This window comes from Polistes dominula, unplaced genomic scaffold (genome assembly GCF_049000335.1).
Source record: "Polistes dominula isolate Pdom_NZ unplaced genomic scaffold, Pdom_raw_medaka contig_32, whole genome shotgun sequence".
Taxonomy (NCBI): Eukaryota; Metazoa; Arthropoda; class Insecta; order Hymenoptera; family Vespidae; genus Polistes; species Polistes dominula.
The window spans coordinates 3,156,095-3,171,716 of record NW_028300880.1 but is presented as its reverse complement, the minus strand read 5'-3'; the positions used below and the strand labels follow the sequence as shown (position 1 = coordinate 3,171,716).

General features: G+C 28.3%; 1 protein-coding gene across 1 annotated transcript; it reads left to right on the top strand.

Annotated features, from left to right (window-relative positions):
• Positions 1-109: 109 nt before the first annotated feature.
• On the top strand, positions 110-1,769 carry LOC107070495 (splicing factor U2af 38 kDa subunit). Its single transcript, XM_015328756.2, has 5 exons — positions 110-249; positions 343-430; positions 520-586; positions 684-972; positions 1,064-1,769. Exons 1-5 carry the CDS (start codon positions 206-208, stop codon positions 1,296-1,298), a joined length of 723 nt encoding a protein of 240 aa, XP_015184242.1. The 5' UTR covers positions 110-205; the 3' UTR covers positions 1,299-1,769.
• The last annotated feature ends 13,853 nt before the right edge of the window (positions 1,770-15,622 follow it).

Below are 15,622 nucleotides of genomic sequence, written 5' to 3'. Positions count from 1 at the left end.
TCTAATTTTAATAATATTTAAACGCGGGAAAATTTAAAAATATCGATGTGTGAAAATTCAAACCATAATCGATTCTTGTATCGATAGGTAGGTAGTGTTGCGACATGTCACAAGGTGGCAGTCGAGTTACCTGTTTGGCGTCTCTCGTGAATATTTTAATGAAATAAATTATATTTTTGTTCGATTAATTTTTAAAATAATAACAATGGCTGAATATTTGGCATCAATTTTTGGAACGGAAAAGGATAAGTAAGTGTATGACATTTATTTAATTAAACATACATTGCATATAAAGAAATGTCGTGTGCGATCTAACCTCAATCGGATGCATTTTGTACGCAGGGTGAATTGTTCGTTTTACTTCAAGATCGGTGCTTGTCGACACGGGGATAGATGTTCACGTATTCATAATAAACCAACGTTTAGTCAGGTAAAACAATAATTATTTATTATAATTATTTTTACAAAATAATATGTCAATTCCTTAAATTAAAATTAACTAATGTATTTTTTTATCAGACCTGTCTATTACAAAATCTTTACGTTAATCCACAAAATTCAGCTAAAAGTGCAGATGGTTCTCACTGTAAGTATAATTTTATTTTTAAATGTCACATTTATTACTATGCATCTTAACATTTATTATTATAAATAATTAATTGAATTATGAAATTTTTTTTCAGTGGTGGCAAATGTATCAGATGAAGAAATGCAAGAACATTACGACAACTTTTTTGAAGATGTCTTCGTAGAGTGTGAAGATAAATATGGAGAGATTGAAGAGATGAATGTTTGCGACAACTTAGGAGACCACTTGGTAGGAAATGTCTACATTAAGTTTCGCAGAGAGGAAGATGCTGAAAGAGCAGTCAACGATTTAAATAATCGTTGGTTTGGTGGTAGACCGGTTTACGCTGAATTATCTCCGGTCACTGATTTTCGAGAAGCCTGCTGTCGTCAGTACGAAATGGGGTAATTAATTAACATTAAAAAATACTAATCTCATCAGTAAGAAATATATTTATTGTAAGGTATGTAATCTAAACGATTATTCAATTTTCAGCGAATGTACTCGTTCTGGATTTTGTAATTTCATGCATTTGAAACCTATTTCAAGGGAACTTCGTCGATACCTGTACAGTCGTAAAAGAGGAGGAAAAATTCGATCCAGATCACGTTCTCGTTCTCGAGGACGTGATCGTAAACGTAGATCTCGATCTCGTGAAAGAAGATCAAGATCTAAGGATCGTAAAAGACGAGACGATAAAGGCAGGGATGGACGATCTGGACGTTACTGATTATTATTCTTTACTTATCATTTTTACATAGATAAGTTTATGCATTGAATTTAAATACTTGATTATAATTATCAAGTATATTTGTTACATAATATGCAAGATTTTTTTTTATTGATCCTTGCTATTATGTAATTTTGACCAAATGAAAGATAACATTTCTCATTACTTTACTTATTATATATTGTATAAAGAAACAAAACAAAACAAACAACGCGATAATGCAGGGATTAACTGCTTTTATATTTTTTATCATAAAAAAATTAAGAGGAACAGATAAAAAAGGGATTTTATGTTAATATACTGAATAATAATTAAGTAATTAAATGTGTAATATAATTTTATGATTATAAATATGAATTATCAAGCTTTTTTACGTGGGTAGTAATAATATTAACTGTGCAACATGTTGATAAAGATAGGCACAATTTTTTGTCTATACTTTTGTAAAAAAAAAAAAGATAAATTATGAAATACGATGTGTAATTCTTCTAGCAAATTATTCTTGTATTTCTTAAATTATCGTCAATTTGTTTTTTCAAAAAGTTATTCTTTATTGACAGTTATCATTGATGATAAAATGAAGTAGGGAAACTGTAATTTCATTAGAAGATTCCTAGATATTTTCCAAAGGGTTATCATTTGTTCTGTTTTACCGACTTAATTTTATCAACATTTAGTTGACAGTTGATATTATTGACTTTAGATGACGCCACTATTTCTTTTTATATTTATCATGAAGTAGGTGCTGCTGTATAGTGTTAATCATACGAACTAAAAGTTTCTCTTTAAAAAGTTCATTGATTTACTATACAGAAGATCTACGATAATGTCAATCATAGTTAATTCATAAATGATTAATTGAAAACACGAGATTATAGAATTAATTATTTTTTATTATTTTTATTTTGTATAATAATAACAATTGAATATAGATATCAATCGGTTTGATTTGTGGGATCATTCGAATGTTTTTATTAAAAAAAAAAGGTGAATATAGAAATCGATATATCCGGGCACGTGTTTTCAGGTAGATCTAATTGGCCCGAAGGGTTTTGAGAGAGCACAAACGTTGGACCATTTCACAGTGTGTGCATCGAAGAACAGCCGTGTGCGCATTACCGCGGCAGATGGTGCTCGTCGTGATTGCAGCTGCTCTCTCAGAAGAAAACACACACCTGCCGTGGCTGGCTGTTCTCTCTCTTTACCAGCCAACTATCGAGATGCACACCGTATCACCACTGTCAGTCTCTTCCTCTCTTTCTCCTCTCTCACCTTCTCTTAAATTTCTCTATCATCTTACATTCACCGTATGTTGTTGGTTCAACATCGTTATAAGTAAATATGTATGCTCATTTTTGCGATTTATTTTAACGATTTATATCATATATATATATAACCCTTATAGGTCGCTATTAATAAGTTATAAATGGTTTTAGTAAATATGTAATAACATTTAGTTAGTATCATAAGAATAACTTTATTATATATTATATTGTATTATATTTTATTTTATTTTATTATTATAATTTATTACACATATTATATTATATATTATGTTTTATAATTTATTATATATTATATTATATATTATATTGTATAATTATTTATTTTATATTTTTTCTGACCTAGTATTACAATTATATGAAATTATAAATTTAATTATTAATAACACATCATTTTAATTTATATGTCACTTCCCATGTGACTTACGACCTATAAGGGTTAATAACCAAGACTTTGTATGTGTATGTGTAAACTAGAATAGTTTAAATTCGAACACAAATGTATAGATCATCGTTAGATATGGAAACATGGGTTATACTACTACAAATCGATGTCCGGTGGATTTTTACACTCATAGCTAATATCGATTCATAAAACTTCGTAGCCTTCCGGTAATCTGCACGTTGATATCTGTTTTACGATCCGTCTGTGATATAACCACCACCATCATAGTTATAAAGCATCGACACACATACATCGATCGATTCTCCCTTCAATGATTGGGAGAGTCATAAGCGAAAACAAATTTCATTTCGTTCGATTATGATATCTGTAATTAAACTTCTAACTGTAATAATAATAATAATAATAATCTATTATTTATTAATGTTTTTCATAAAATATTATTTTATCGATCATTTCTATAATTAAATTATAATAAATAATTTATTTTCAAAGTAATACAAAATAGAATTTTTGTTTAAAACAAAAAATGAATAAAAAGTAAACTAAAGTGGAACGAAATGAAAAAAAAAGGATAAAAATGAAGGACGAAGTTAGTAAAAGGGGGTGTTTGAATTATTAGGGATAACCCACCCCTTTCGAAAAGACCATAATAAATTAAAGGGTGTATTTGAATATTTTATTTTTTGTATTTTTCAAATAATAAGATATTTTACAAAATATTGATCAATAATAAAATAGGGAGTTTAATAATAATTTAATATAATAAGATACAATATAAAAATAATTTATTTTGTATTTAAAATGGATAGAGAAAAATATGTTTTACATATGCACACACATATATATACACAACACACACACATACGCATACACAAAGTAGATCGTATAAAAGAAATTGCGTTCATATGAAAAAACAAAGAGATGGAAAAGGAAGAAAAATATGATCCACAGCAGCCATTTAATCGCGAAACATGAATGCCCAGTGCATTGCAAAAAGAGAGAATAAGAGAGAGAGAGAGAGAGAAAGAGAGAGAGAAAGGAAGAGAGTAAGATAGAAAAGGTGAAAAGCCTGATTGAATCCTGAATATGCCATAGATAAAGCAGCTATGTTATGTGTTTTGGTTTGTTTTCTTGAATTTGGTGGAGTATCCCTTTTGATCGGTTACTTTTGCTTATCATAGACCGATCAAAGAGTATCCATTAAAAAAATGAAAATCCAATACTCTTTTTATCCTCTTTATACATTTTCCATTATGTTTTAGCTTTTTTTTTTTTTTTTGTAAGATACAATACTTTTGTGCACTTGCATCTTTCTCATATTTTTCGAAATAATTTAGATAAAGATGTTTGAAAATATTTCAAGATGTTACAAATATAATTTCGTGAATATTTATATCTTTAAAATTTAATGTAAATTTTGGGATAAATATTGGAGTACTATGATAAATAAAATATTCTATTATTTTTAATAATAATTCTTTTTTGAAGAAAAAAGATGACTTATAGAAAAAAATGGCGGGAAAATAGTTATACACCTATTATTATATTATATTATATTTTAAATTGAAACATTATTTAAAATATAACTTTGGTATTCTAAGAAGAATTCATAATTATTATATATATATATATATATTTATTATTATAATTTTATTATTTATATTTTATTAAATTAGGTTATAGCTTTGATTTCTCTATTTTTCCACAGATGGCTTATAGAAAAAATGACGGGAACAAAGTTATACATCTATATTATTATATTATATTATATTTTAAAATGAAACATTATCTAAAATATAACTTTGGTATTATAGGAAGAATTGATAATTATTATTAAAAATAATAATTCGTTGTTCGAATATATATAAACGAAAATAATTTGAATACAACATGTATTATATGACGATAAGTAATATGTAAAAGTATTTATAAATTCGTAAATATCATCTACGTCATTTCTATTGAGAAGAATATTATAAATCGTTGGCTATCAGATTTCATGCATCCCCGGGCTTTAATTTTCACACGAGAGATGATCCTTTCGCAGGTGTACATCTCTTTTATCTCGAATACCAGAATATCGATTCTTTTCATCGATTCTATACCGATTATATCGTTTCATTTCAAGCTGCGACGTGTACGAATCGAGAGAGAAGAGAGAGAAAGGGAAAAAGGGAAAGGGAGAGTATGTATTATGCTTACGATGCACCGAACTCTACCGCATCCCGGTACCGTAGAGTACCGGAGCACACCTATATCGTATCGTATCGTATCGTATCGTAACGCGTATACCGTACTGGATCCGTCCGAGCGATGCATTTTAATGAAATATTTCCAGCTGCCGTTTGAAATGTTTGTAAATTATTTACAAAAGGGAATTAAATTCCCTTTTTTAGGTATTAACGTATTCCCATATGATATCTATTGTTCTCTTCTTTAATAATTTACATTTTATATATCTGCAGTGTATTTACTTCATTTTATTCTAATGGAGAGAGAGAGAGAGAGAGAGAGAGAGAGAAAGAGAAAATAAAAAAAAAATAAAAGAAATTTCACATAAAGAGATAATATGCTATTATTATCAAATACATATATATAGTATACTTCATAATTATAATTTTAATATATAAAATATCCTTTCTTTTCGACAGAAAATATTAAATGAGAGATGTAAAAAAAAAAATAAAAATAAAATAAAACATCGATCATAAATGTTCGGTTCGATTAAATTACATGAATAAAAATACAAGTATAATATAAATTAACATTAAAAAAAAGAGAAACAATAGATAAAACAAATATTTAAAAACAATATATGAAGAAGAATAAGAATAGTAGAGTAAAAGGAAAAACAATGTGAAGTAGGTAGTAAAATAAAAGGCCTACTTGTTAACCGTAATTGTTAGAGAGTTGAAATGAAAAATAGAAAAAGAAGATATACAACTTATGTTCCCTTTAAAAAACGTGAGTTGTGCAAAAAAAAAATAGAAGTAGAAGAAGAAGAAGAAGAAGAAGCTATGGCACGCAACGTAGTCGTTAAAGAAAAGTAAAAAAAAGATGGGTGGGGGTGGATGAGTGGGAAAAGGGTAGAGGATGTACGGAGAGAGAGTGAGTGTAGCAAAAGAGAGAGGGCATATCTACGGGGACGTGGTAGTAGACACTCGCATTTTTTATGGACGAGCACAGACCATCCTCGAGGCTTGGTCGAGGCTCATTTAGTAGAACGTTTTGAATAGGAGAGCCCGCACTTCTCTCTGAGGCTTTTGCTTTATACCTCTCTCTCTCTCTCTCTCTTTCTCTCTTTCTCTCATTTTTTTTCTCATCTCTTCTCTCTTGAAGTACTCTCCCGAGTTTACTCGGACTGAATGCGTCGCTCGTTAGTCCCTTTCCTTCTAAGAACGTCCGGTATCTTCCGTTAGCGTAATACTTTTTACGATTTTTCCATAGCATATCGGTAAGACGATTTTTCTATCTTTTCTTACCCCTCCCTTTACCTCATTCTCCATTTTTTTTTACTTTAGATGATTTTAGGATAAATATTATCGATAGGTATCAAATGACAAACTTAGTTTAATTCTTTTTCGAATATTCAAACGATTCCATTTTTGTTTGAGTTTTTTGGGGTTATCTTTTTTGAGTATTCAAATGATTTTATTTTTATTTAATTCTAAAAAAATAGTATTGTTCCTTTTTTACTTTATATAGTTTTTGTATTGACTTTAAATGATTTTTGAGTAAACATTGTTGATAGATATCAAATGATAAACTTAGGTTAGTTTGATTCTTATTCAAATATCTAAACGATTGCATTTTTATTTGAGTTTTTTGGGTTTTCCTTTTTGAATATTCAAACGATTTTATTTTTGTTTGACTATAAAAAAAAGTATTCTTTCCTTTTTTACTTTATATAGTTTTTTTATTGACTTTAAATGATTTTTAAACAAACATTGTTGATAGATATCAAATGATAAACTTAGGTTAGTTAGATTCTTTTTCGAATATCCAAACGATTGCATTTTTATTTGAGTTTTTTTGGGTTTTCCTTTTTGAATATTCAAACGATTTTATTTTTGTTTGACTATAAAAAAAAGTATTCTTTCCTTTTTTACTTTATATAGTTTTTTTATTGACTTTAAATGATTTTTAAACAAACATTGTTGATAGATATCAAATGATAAACTTAGGTTAGTTAGATTCTTTTTCGAATATCCAAACGATTGCATTTTTATTTGAGTTTTTTTGGGTTTTCCTTTTTGAATATTCAAACGATTTTATTTTTGTTTGACTATAAAAAAAAGTATTCTTTCCTTTTTTACTTTATATAGTTTTTTTATTGACTTTAAATGATTTTTAAACAAACATTGTTGATAGATATCAAATGATAAACTTAGATTAGTTTGATTTTTTTTCGAATATCCAAAAAATTCCATTTTTTGTTTGATTATAAAACAAATAAAAAGTAAAAGTATTCTTCTTTTTTATTTGATATCATTTGATTAAATTTCTTATCAATTTAAATATAAATGAACATTGTTATTTGTTTTTAAAATTGTAAGGTTAAGTTTATCAAACAAATTTTTAATGGGAATCAATGTATGAAAACTTTATGAATATTTTTTGAACTTAGTTTAGAAAGTGTTTCGGAAATTTACGTAACTCACAAACGTTATTGTTACGTTTAATTAGAATGAATTAGAATTTTGGAATAGTTTAGGTTAGGAAGTTGAAATATATATCTCTTGGGTTTTTGGAAAGAGGAGGAACTAAGGAAATGGTATATGGGATTTGTTTTAGGTATTTGCCTAGGGTTAGAAAAGGAGTTTGTAGGAAGTTGAGAAACCGGAAATGAAATGGGAGGAGAATCTTTAGGGAGTTACAGAGTTTGTTTAAATGTAACATTCCAACGTTTAACAATAATTATTAGAATAATTTGTAATAATAATGATATAATGATAGTCATACAAAACAGTTGATAACACGAATTCAAACTTAATTATTAATGAAATATAAAAAAGTGTCGATTAAAAAAATAAAGTAACGATAACAATTAAAATACAACCCTTATTTTAATAGGATTAGTAACAGGTTTTATGAAAAGCAAGTTAATAATGATAATAATAATAATAATAATAATAATAATAATAATAATAATAATAATAATAATAATAATAATAATAATGAGCTAAGAGATACAGAAGAAAAGCAATTATATGGGCTTCGTCTGTTGGAAAAGCTGTAGACTGAAGGGAGTGGGAGGGCATACTGACAAATGAAGGGACAAAGGGCCGCTTTATTTCGGTATTGCGGCCTCGACATTAACGAGAACTCGACGTGGAACGTTTGAAAAGGGCTAAGGTAAGAATAAATGGAGACGAGATGTGGAGGGGATTGAATTTTTTAAACAACACAAATCTTCCTTTAAGTTTTTTGAATTTTTTATTTACTTTGACTACGAATTCGTGATTTCAATTGTTCTTTTTTTCTTATCTAAGCATTGTACATATGAAATAAGCTTATCCAATTGTTATTCTTTTCATAAGGAAAAAAAAAAGTAATACAGTAGAAGAAAGAATTAGAACACCAATACATTTGGGAAATCGAAAAGGGAACGTTTGGATGTTTTGTTAGTATATTTCTGTTGAATCATGTTTTCGAGAATAATACCTTGAAAAGGTATAAGCAATTTTTATTCAAACATGTGTTATACATGTTGAATTATATTTTTAATCTATTAAAAACAGAGCTAAGTAACATTTTTGAGTACAAAATAAGTTTGTAAGAAATCTATTGGGTTGGCAATTAGGTCATTGCTGATTTTACAAGGCCACCTATCGACAGAATTTGCAATTATTTACTTGCCAAACTAATAGTAATTTGTTTTAGATAAAGTAAAACTGATAGATTCGTCACCACCCAAGCTTGGTTGGGTTGGTTGTCCTTAGGGATGAAGGAGGAAGGGTCCAGTCACTTCTTAGATTTAGCAACGATTTTGATGGAACGTTTTTCGCGAGAAACAGAACAGATGAGAGTGGTGGGGGATATGAGAATGCAGTGGGGGATATGGGAGTGTGGTGGGGGATATGAGAATGCAGTGGGGGATGTGGGAGTGTGGTGGGGGGAACAACAACCAATCGTGATAGTTTTTTGACCAGTCCTTTCGTTGTACTTCATGGATTCTTTTTCCGGTCGTCACAGTAAAAAAGGAAACGAGAGAGTTTGAGATAATAAGACAGGAAGTATAAAAGAAAAGAGCTTTTGCTAAAAAGAAAAAGGAAGATAAAAAAAGATTAAGAATGAAAGAATGAGAAAAGAGATAGGGAATGATAGGTTGGTGGCAGGGTGAGTGAATGAGTGGGGGGATAAGGGAAAGAAAAAGAACATTCGTTGTAACGTTCGTCGTCATAGTAATCGTCGTCGTCGTCGTCGACGTCGTCGACGTCGTCGTATCTTTTACGAGGTAGTCTTCTTCTGATAACGTTCGTTGGATGACTATCGTGTTTGCGACACGTTTACATGACTCATTGAAAAACTATTATGCTACTTTATTCATTTCTTTTTTTTTATCTTTATAGTTTGCTATTTATTTTATCAGAAATATTTGATTTTTTTTAAATGTAATTATTTTTAAAATGCAATACTTGGAATTCATATAATATTGTTTTATATACTAGTCAATACAATAACTGTTAGTACTTTTAAATGATCATTATTTGTAATAAAATATTAGTATGAAATATTTATTATTTTTAATGCAATTATTTTTAATATGCAATACTAATATTAATAATATGCAATTTGTATAATATCATATTATACTATATACTAATCAATACAACAACTGTTAGTATTTTAAATAATTATTATTCATAATTAAATATTAGTATAGAATATGTAATTATTTTTAATATGCAATAATTTGAATTTATTTACCATCATTATATATACTAATCAATACAATAATAGTTGATACTTTAAATAATCAATATTTATAATAAAATATTATTATATAACATAATGTATAACTAGGATAAACTTTTGACCCAATTTTTATTACAAATAATGGTTAAATTAATTATTTTATTTTTATATAAAATATAATATATCAAAGTGCATCATATTACTTTTATTATTACTGTTATGCAATCATATAAACAAAATGCATCAATTAAATTACACAATCGTTATTGATATTTAAAATACAACTTAATTAAAAACTATGAATCTAATGTTGATTTAAGTAACAAAAATATTGATGGCAGATAGATGTATTATTTGTTTTACTTTAAAGACACTTTTTGGATAAAGTTCATCGTATCTAAGGAGATAACTCTTAACGTTTGTGCACGTGTTCGAAAGGATAACACGTGTGTTGAATCTTTCGGATTCTTGTAAGGATTGTACCCGAAGCGGTCACGTTTCAAGCGTTATTAAACGTTTCTTATCAAACGCGACCTTGATATCGATTCCTCTTACCTTCTTCAACTCTTCTTCAGTCTGTCGCAAATCCAATCGAATCGAATCAAATCGAAGTGTAAAACGTGCATAGAATTCCTTACAAAACGTTTAATTCATCTATCAACATATGCAAGTTTATATATTTTATTTGTTATTATTTTTGAAGATAAAACATGGGTCACTAGGATAGGGTTATTTTCGTTACGTCATTAATAAAAGTTATAGTTAATTAAATTCGATATACATATTATTATTTGTTCGAAATAAATACAACATTTGACATCACTGCAATATGTTTTGATTAATAATAAAATGTTTAATTATTTGAATATTCCAACGGTTCTCTCTCGTACGTTTTCATTAATAAAATGTTTAATTATTGAAAATTCTGAGTCTTTCACTTGGACGAGTTCAATTATGACACGAATTTATCTCCACTATGTTTGATTTTTTTTTTTTTTGTATTAATAATATCGAGATATCGATGTTAAAGTTTGTGTGAAGTACTCTAATAATATTTTTGGTTTCATTTATAAAAAAAAAAAAAGCAAATGTGGAATACAATTCTGTGATCTTTATTTCGTATAATTTAATAACATTGTTTATCAATAAAAGATTAATTAATTATTAACAGATTTTTAAATGCCGTTTCACCTCAACGTTTTGAAAGATCTTGTTTCATATTATTAATAAAATTGATTATATTGTTTATGGTGTAAAATACAAGTATTGCGTGGTATTAAATGGGAAAACGATTTTCTCGTGAAGTTGGCCCACCTTGAGTTAAGTTTAAGCAAAAAAAAAAAAAAATAAAATAAATTTCTTCACGAATTCTTGCGATGAGTAGAAGAAGAAGAAGAAGACGTTAAAGGGGATGAAAAAAAGGGCTGGTCGAGTCTCTCGCGAATAAAATCTCGCACGTTTCTCCTCGCTCGATTTATTTTCTTTCCTCTTTTTCCTTTCTTTATTTCATACTTTATTTCTCTCTTTCTTTTATCAAAAAGGTAGGGGGTAGAAGTGGGGGTTTTAAAGAGGTCGTAATAACTCTCTTAAATTCATAGCTCGGGCCTCTTAAAATTCCATCGTCTATGGTGGAAAGGGTACGCGTTCTGTTCACATCCTCACCCCTACCACCATTGTCATAGCAATTTATTGCGAATCCCTAAAGTGTCGTGAGCCCTGCGTTTCGTTCATTTGATACCTCGACGTTTTCGTTGATGAAAAATAAAATGAAAAATAAAAAAGTCAGACGAGATTTAAAAAAAAAAAAAAAAAAAAATAAATGACGATGATTGACAATAAGTTAAATTAAAATAAAAAGGACAAATGTATGAGTTAAAGGGATTTAATGTGAGTTATGAAGAAAAAACAGAAAAAAAAAGAAGACAGGTTGAAGTTTGAGAGCTTTGTCCGGAAGCCGAAACCTGTGTTTTATCTCCCAGTTGCCGAACTTTTAGTCCTTCCTCATCCCTTCCTTCTCAACGTGGTCCTTGACAGGAAAGAAAAGAGTCTAAAAAGAAAAAAAGAAAAGTACCTTTAAGTCCTACACCTATATCTTTTAGTTTCTATATGTGTTTGTGTGTTGAGATGTGATATAAGTTGCGAGATAAAAAGGTGAAACGAAGGTAAAAAATGAATGAAAGAAAAAGAAGAAGAAAACAAAAAATTGTAAGAGAGAAGAAATGTCGAGTTAGAATCGTTGATGGTGGTAGAAGTAAAAATAGTTTAAAGAAAAAAAAAAAGAAAAAGAAAAAATGAGGGAAAGTGGGCCACGAGTTTCGTGGTTTATTGAAAAGCTGCCGCTTAAGTGCTTCCACCTTTCGACTCTTCCTGTCCAACGGGCTTTAGACAGGTGCCTGGCCTGATTCTTGCACGCCTTTTCTTTTTTTTTTTTTTATTTTATTTTTCTTCTACTACTATTTTCTCTATCTTTTTCTTTCTTTCAAACCCATTTTGATTTTCTTTTATTTCTCGCAAAGTAAGTTTTCTATTGGCTTACTCTGAACATAACGTTTTCACTCAGAGATCTGAAGATATAAATATTTACTTGATTATTTTAACGGGTTAGCAATAGTAATGGGGGTTCCCCTTGGCAAGTACCTTCATCTCCGTTTGCCCTTATTTTCCCTAAAGGAAGAGGTGTACCAGGATGAAGAGAGAGAGAGAGAGTGAGAGAGACTCGTCCTTTTCAAATTGGATCGAACACCTGCGTCGGGCATGGGAATCTAAAGAGGTAAATTAGATGAAACCATGGGGAAAAGTAAGAAAGAGACTTATCGATTTCTCATGAATTTTATTCCATAAAAAATATCCTTAGATTTTTTGTTGACTTTTACCAAAGTTTTATTCAAACCCTTTCAGACTCGAACTTTTTTTTTGTGAAACCTTCAAATAAACAAGTTTTGAAGATAATTTATTATTATTATAATATTATTTGTTTTTTCAATTTGTTATTATTTATTTAATTATTAATTTAATTATAAAAGTGTGCGCCTGTACGTATGCAACCCTCCAGACACACTTTGAAAATGTTGCTTGCAAGCGCCATCTACTGAGACGGAATTTTTTGCAGTTAAAACTGTTTATATACGTATGTATGACGAGTTGTCTATCTTTTGGGTAGAAAAAAATTTCGTCCAAACAGATGGCGCTCGAAAGCAACATTTTCAAAATGTGTCTGGAGGGTTGCATTCACACAAGCGCGCATTTTTATAATATTACAAAGAAAGTAAATAATAAAACATTTAAAGAAATGTTTGCAAATCAAATATTTTTATAAATAATGATAAAAATTGAACTCTTATATTACAATTAATTTATGCCAATTTTTGTTCCCAATACTATGAGACAGATTATGGTGTTCACAGATAGAGAATAAATTCCCATGATATCTTTGAAGTATATATCGTTTATCAAATCTTTTATTAAATCCCTGAGTTTCATTCCATTCTCTTTTGTATAATTCCCAAATATCTCTATCACCCAAATATTTCTTTCCCCCATGTTGAAGTCAGCCTAAAAGAATAGACGAGATAGTAGTCAGTGATTCGGAAACCGTAATCCCTTTTTGTGTATATACATCCGATGGAAACGAAACAAAGCAGTGGATGGCATATCGGAAGTCGAAACTTCGTCGTAGGTGGTGTCCCCTTTCCTTTGCTTGTTTTATATATATATATACAATAGGAAGGGAAGGAGGAGGGTTGAAATTGAAGGGTGCACGCGTACGTTGCTGCGAATAATACAATAAAGAGTGAGAGAGATAACAGCAAGAAAAATTCAAGGGATTTACAGAGTTTCCTTTTCAAGTATACTAACTCGGATTACGCTCGTTAAAATGACATCAAACTTGTGTATAAGCCTTTATTGAAGCCAATAAAAAGAATCTCTACCATTCTTAATTGTTTCTTTGCTAAATTTATTGTCAATGAAGAAAGAAATTATCTTTGTTTATTTCTTATTTAAAACTTAACTCTTATCAGTTAATCAGGTCTTCATTGAAGATCCTAAGTAAATAAGTGATAAAAATATTTAGTATTATAAAAATATTATTTATTAGAAATTATTTAGTTTTTTGAATGTGATATTACTATAAATATATAAAATTATTAATTATTTTAATTGTAATAACACGTTGTTAGGTTTTTTATTTAAGATTCTAAGTATGCAAGTGATTTCAGTAAATATGTAACAAGAAAAATATAAAATATAAAATATTATAAGAATATTATTTATTAGAAATTATTTATATTTTTTTTATTTTGAATGAGTACTATAAATATATAAAATTATTAATTATTTTAATTATAACAAACCATCGTCAGGTTTTTATTAAAATATTATTTATTAGAAATTATTTATAGTTTTCTTTTTTATTTTGAATGATTACTAAAAATATATGAAATTATTAATTAATTATTTAATAACATATTTTTATTTGTAAGTCACCATATGATTTATGACCGGTCAGGGTTAAGATTACCTTTTTATTTGTTTTACAAAACATTTGTTGGTTAAATACGCAACAAATATCAAGTGTTTTAAAATAGAATGAATTTTTGATCAAAATGTTTTTTACGAAGAATAAAAAAAAAGGTGAATGATTAGATAAGTTTAACTTGATGTTTAAGTTATTTAATAAAAGTTAGAATAGTGTTTAGGGGTAGGGGATTGGATGAAAATCAAATCAGTAATTACAAAGTCTTATCTCGTGAGTATAATATATTGTGCACGATATGCACAGTGGAATAAATCACGAAATTAGTTTACTCGGATGCTAAGAATGAATTTTGCATTGCTTTCAACCCCTTTATCCCACCCTGTTCTTCATCTTCTTCTTCTTCTTCATCCCTCTCATTTCTCTCTGCTTGCGTGAACTTATCTTTTTGGTATAGGAGTAAGTTTTTGAATGTAACCGTTCTACTGCAGTTTCTGCATCGCGTGAGAAGAATGCGAATAGAAAAAGGACTTGGAAAGGTGAAAGATGCACTTTTTTTTTTTTTTAGTTTTACCAAAAGAGAGAAAGAAAGAGAGAGAGATATATGTTCAACTAAGTTGCTGCTTATTGCAAGTAAACTTTAACTTTACGTATATTAACTTTCACACACACACACACACACACAAATGAGTATTCTTTCTTTAAAAATTATTTTTATTGTTGATTTGTTGTAGAAATCTGGTGTTGTAAATCTTTATTATATATATTATATATATTTATTATATATATTATAAATAAAATAAAAAATTAAAATATAATACAAATGATAATAATAATAATGATGAGGATGATGATAAAAAAATAAGCAAATTAAATTGAAATATTTCTTTAGATTTATTATAAATACCAACGAACAGTAAAACGGATTAATGTATCTCGTACGAATTACAGAATTTTGTATTTTTTTTTTTTTTCGTCGAAAAACTGGGATAACAGAAAAAGCTTTTGATATTTCCTGCATATTCTCTCTCTCTCTTTTTCTTTTTCGATTTTAATTCTATTATAATAAAAAAGTGGAAAATACCACATACAAAAAAAAAACTAAAATAAAATGATTTATCCTTTTTCGATATTATTAAAATATAATAAACGTAGTAAAATATTTTTTTTCAATTCGCGTATCTCAATTTAGTAATATTTTTATTTAAAATTTTATTTAATGCAACGTGAACTTTTAAATTTT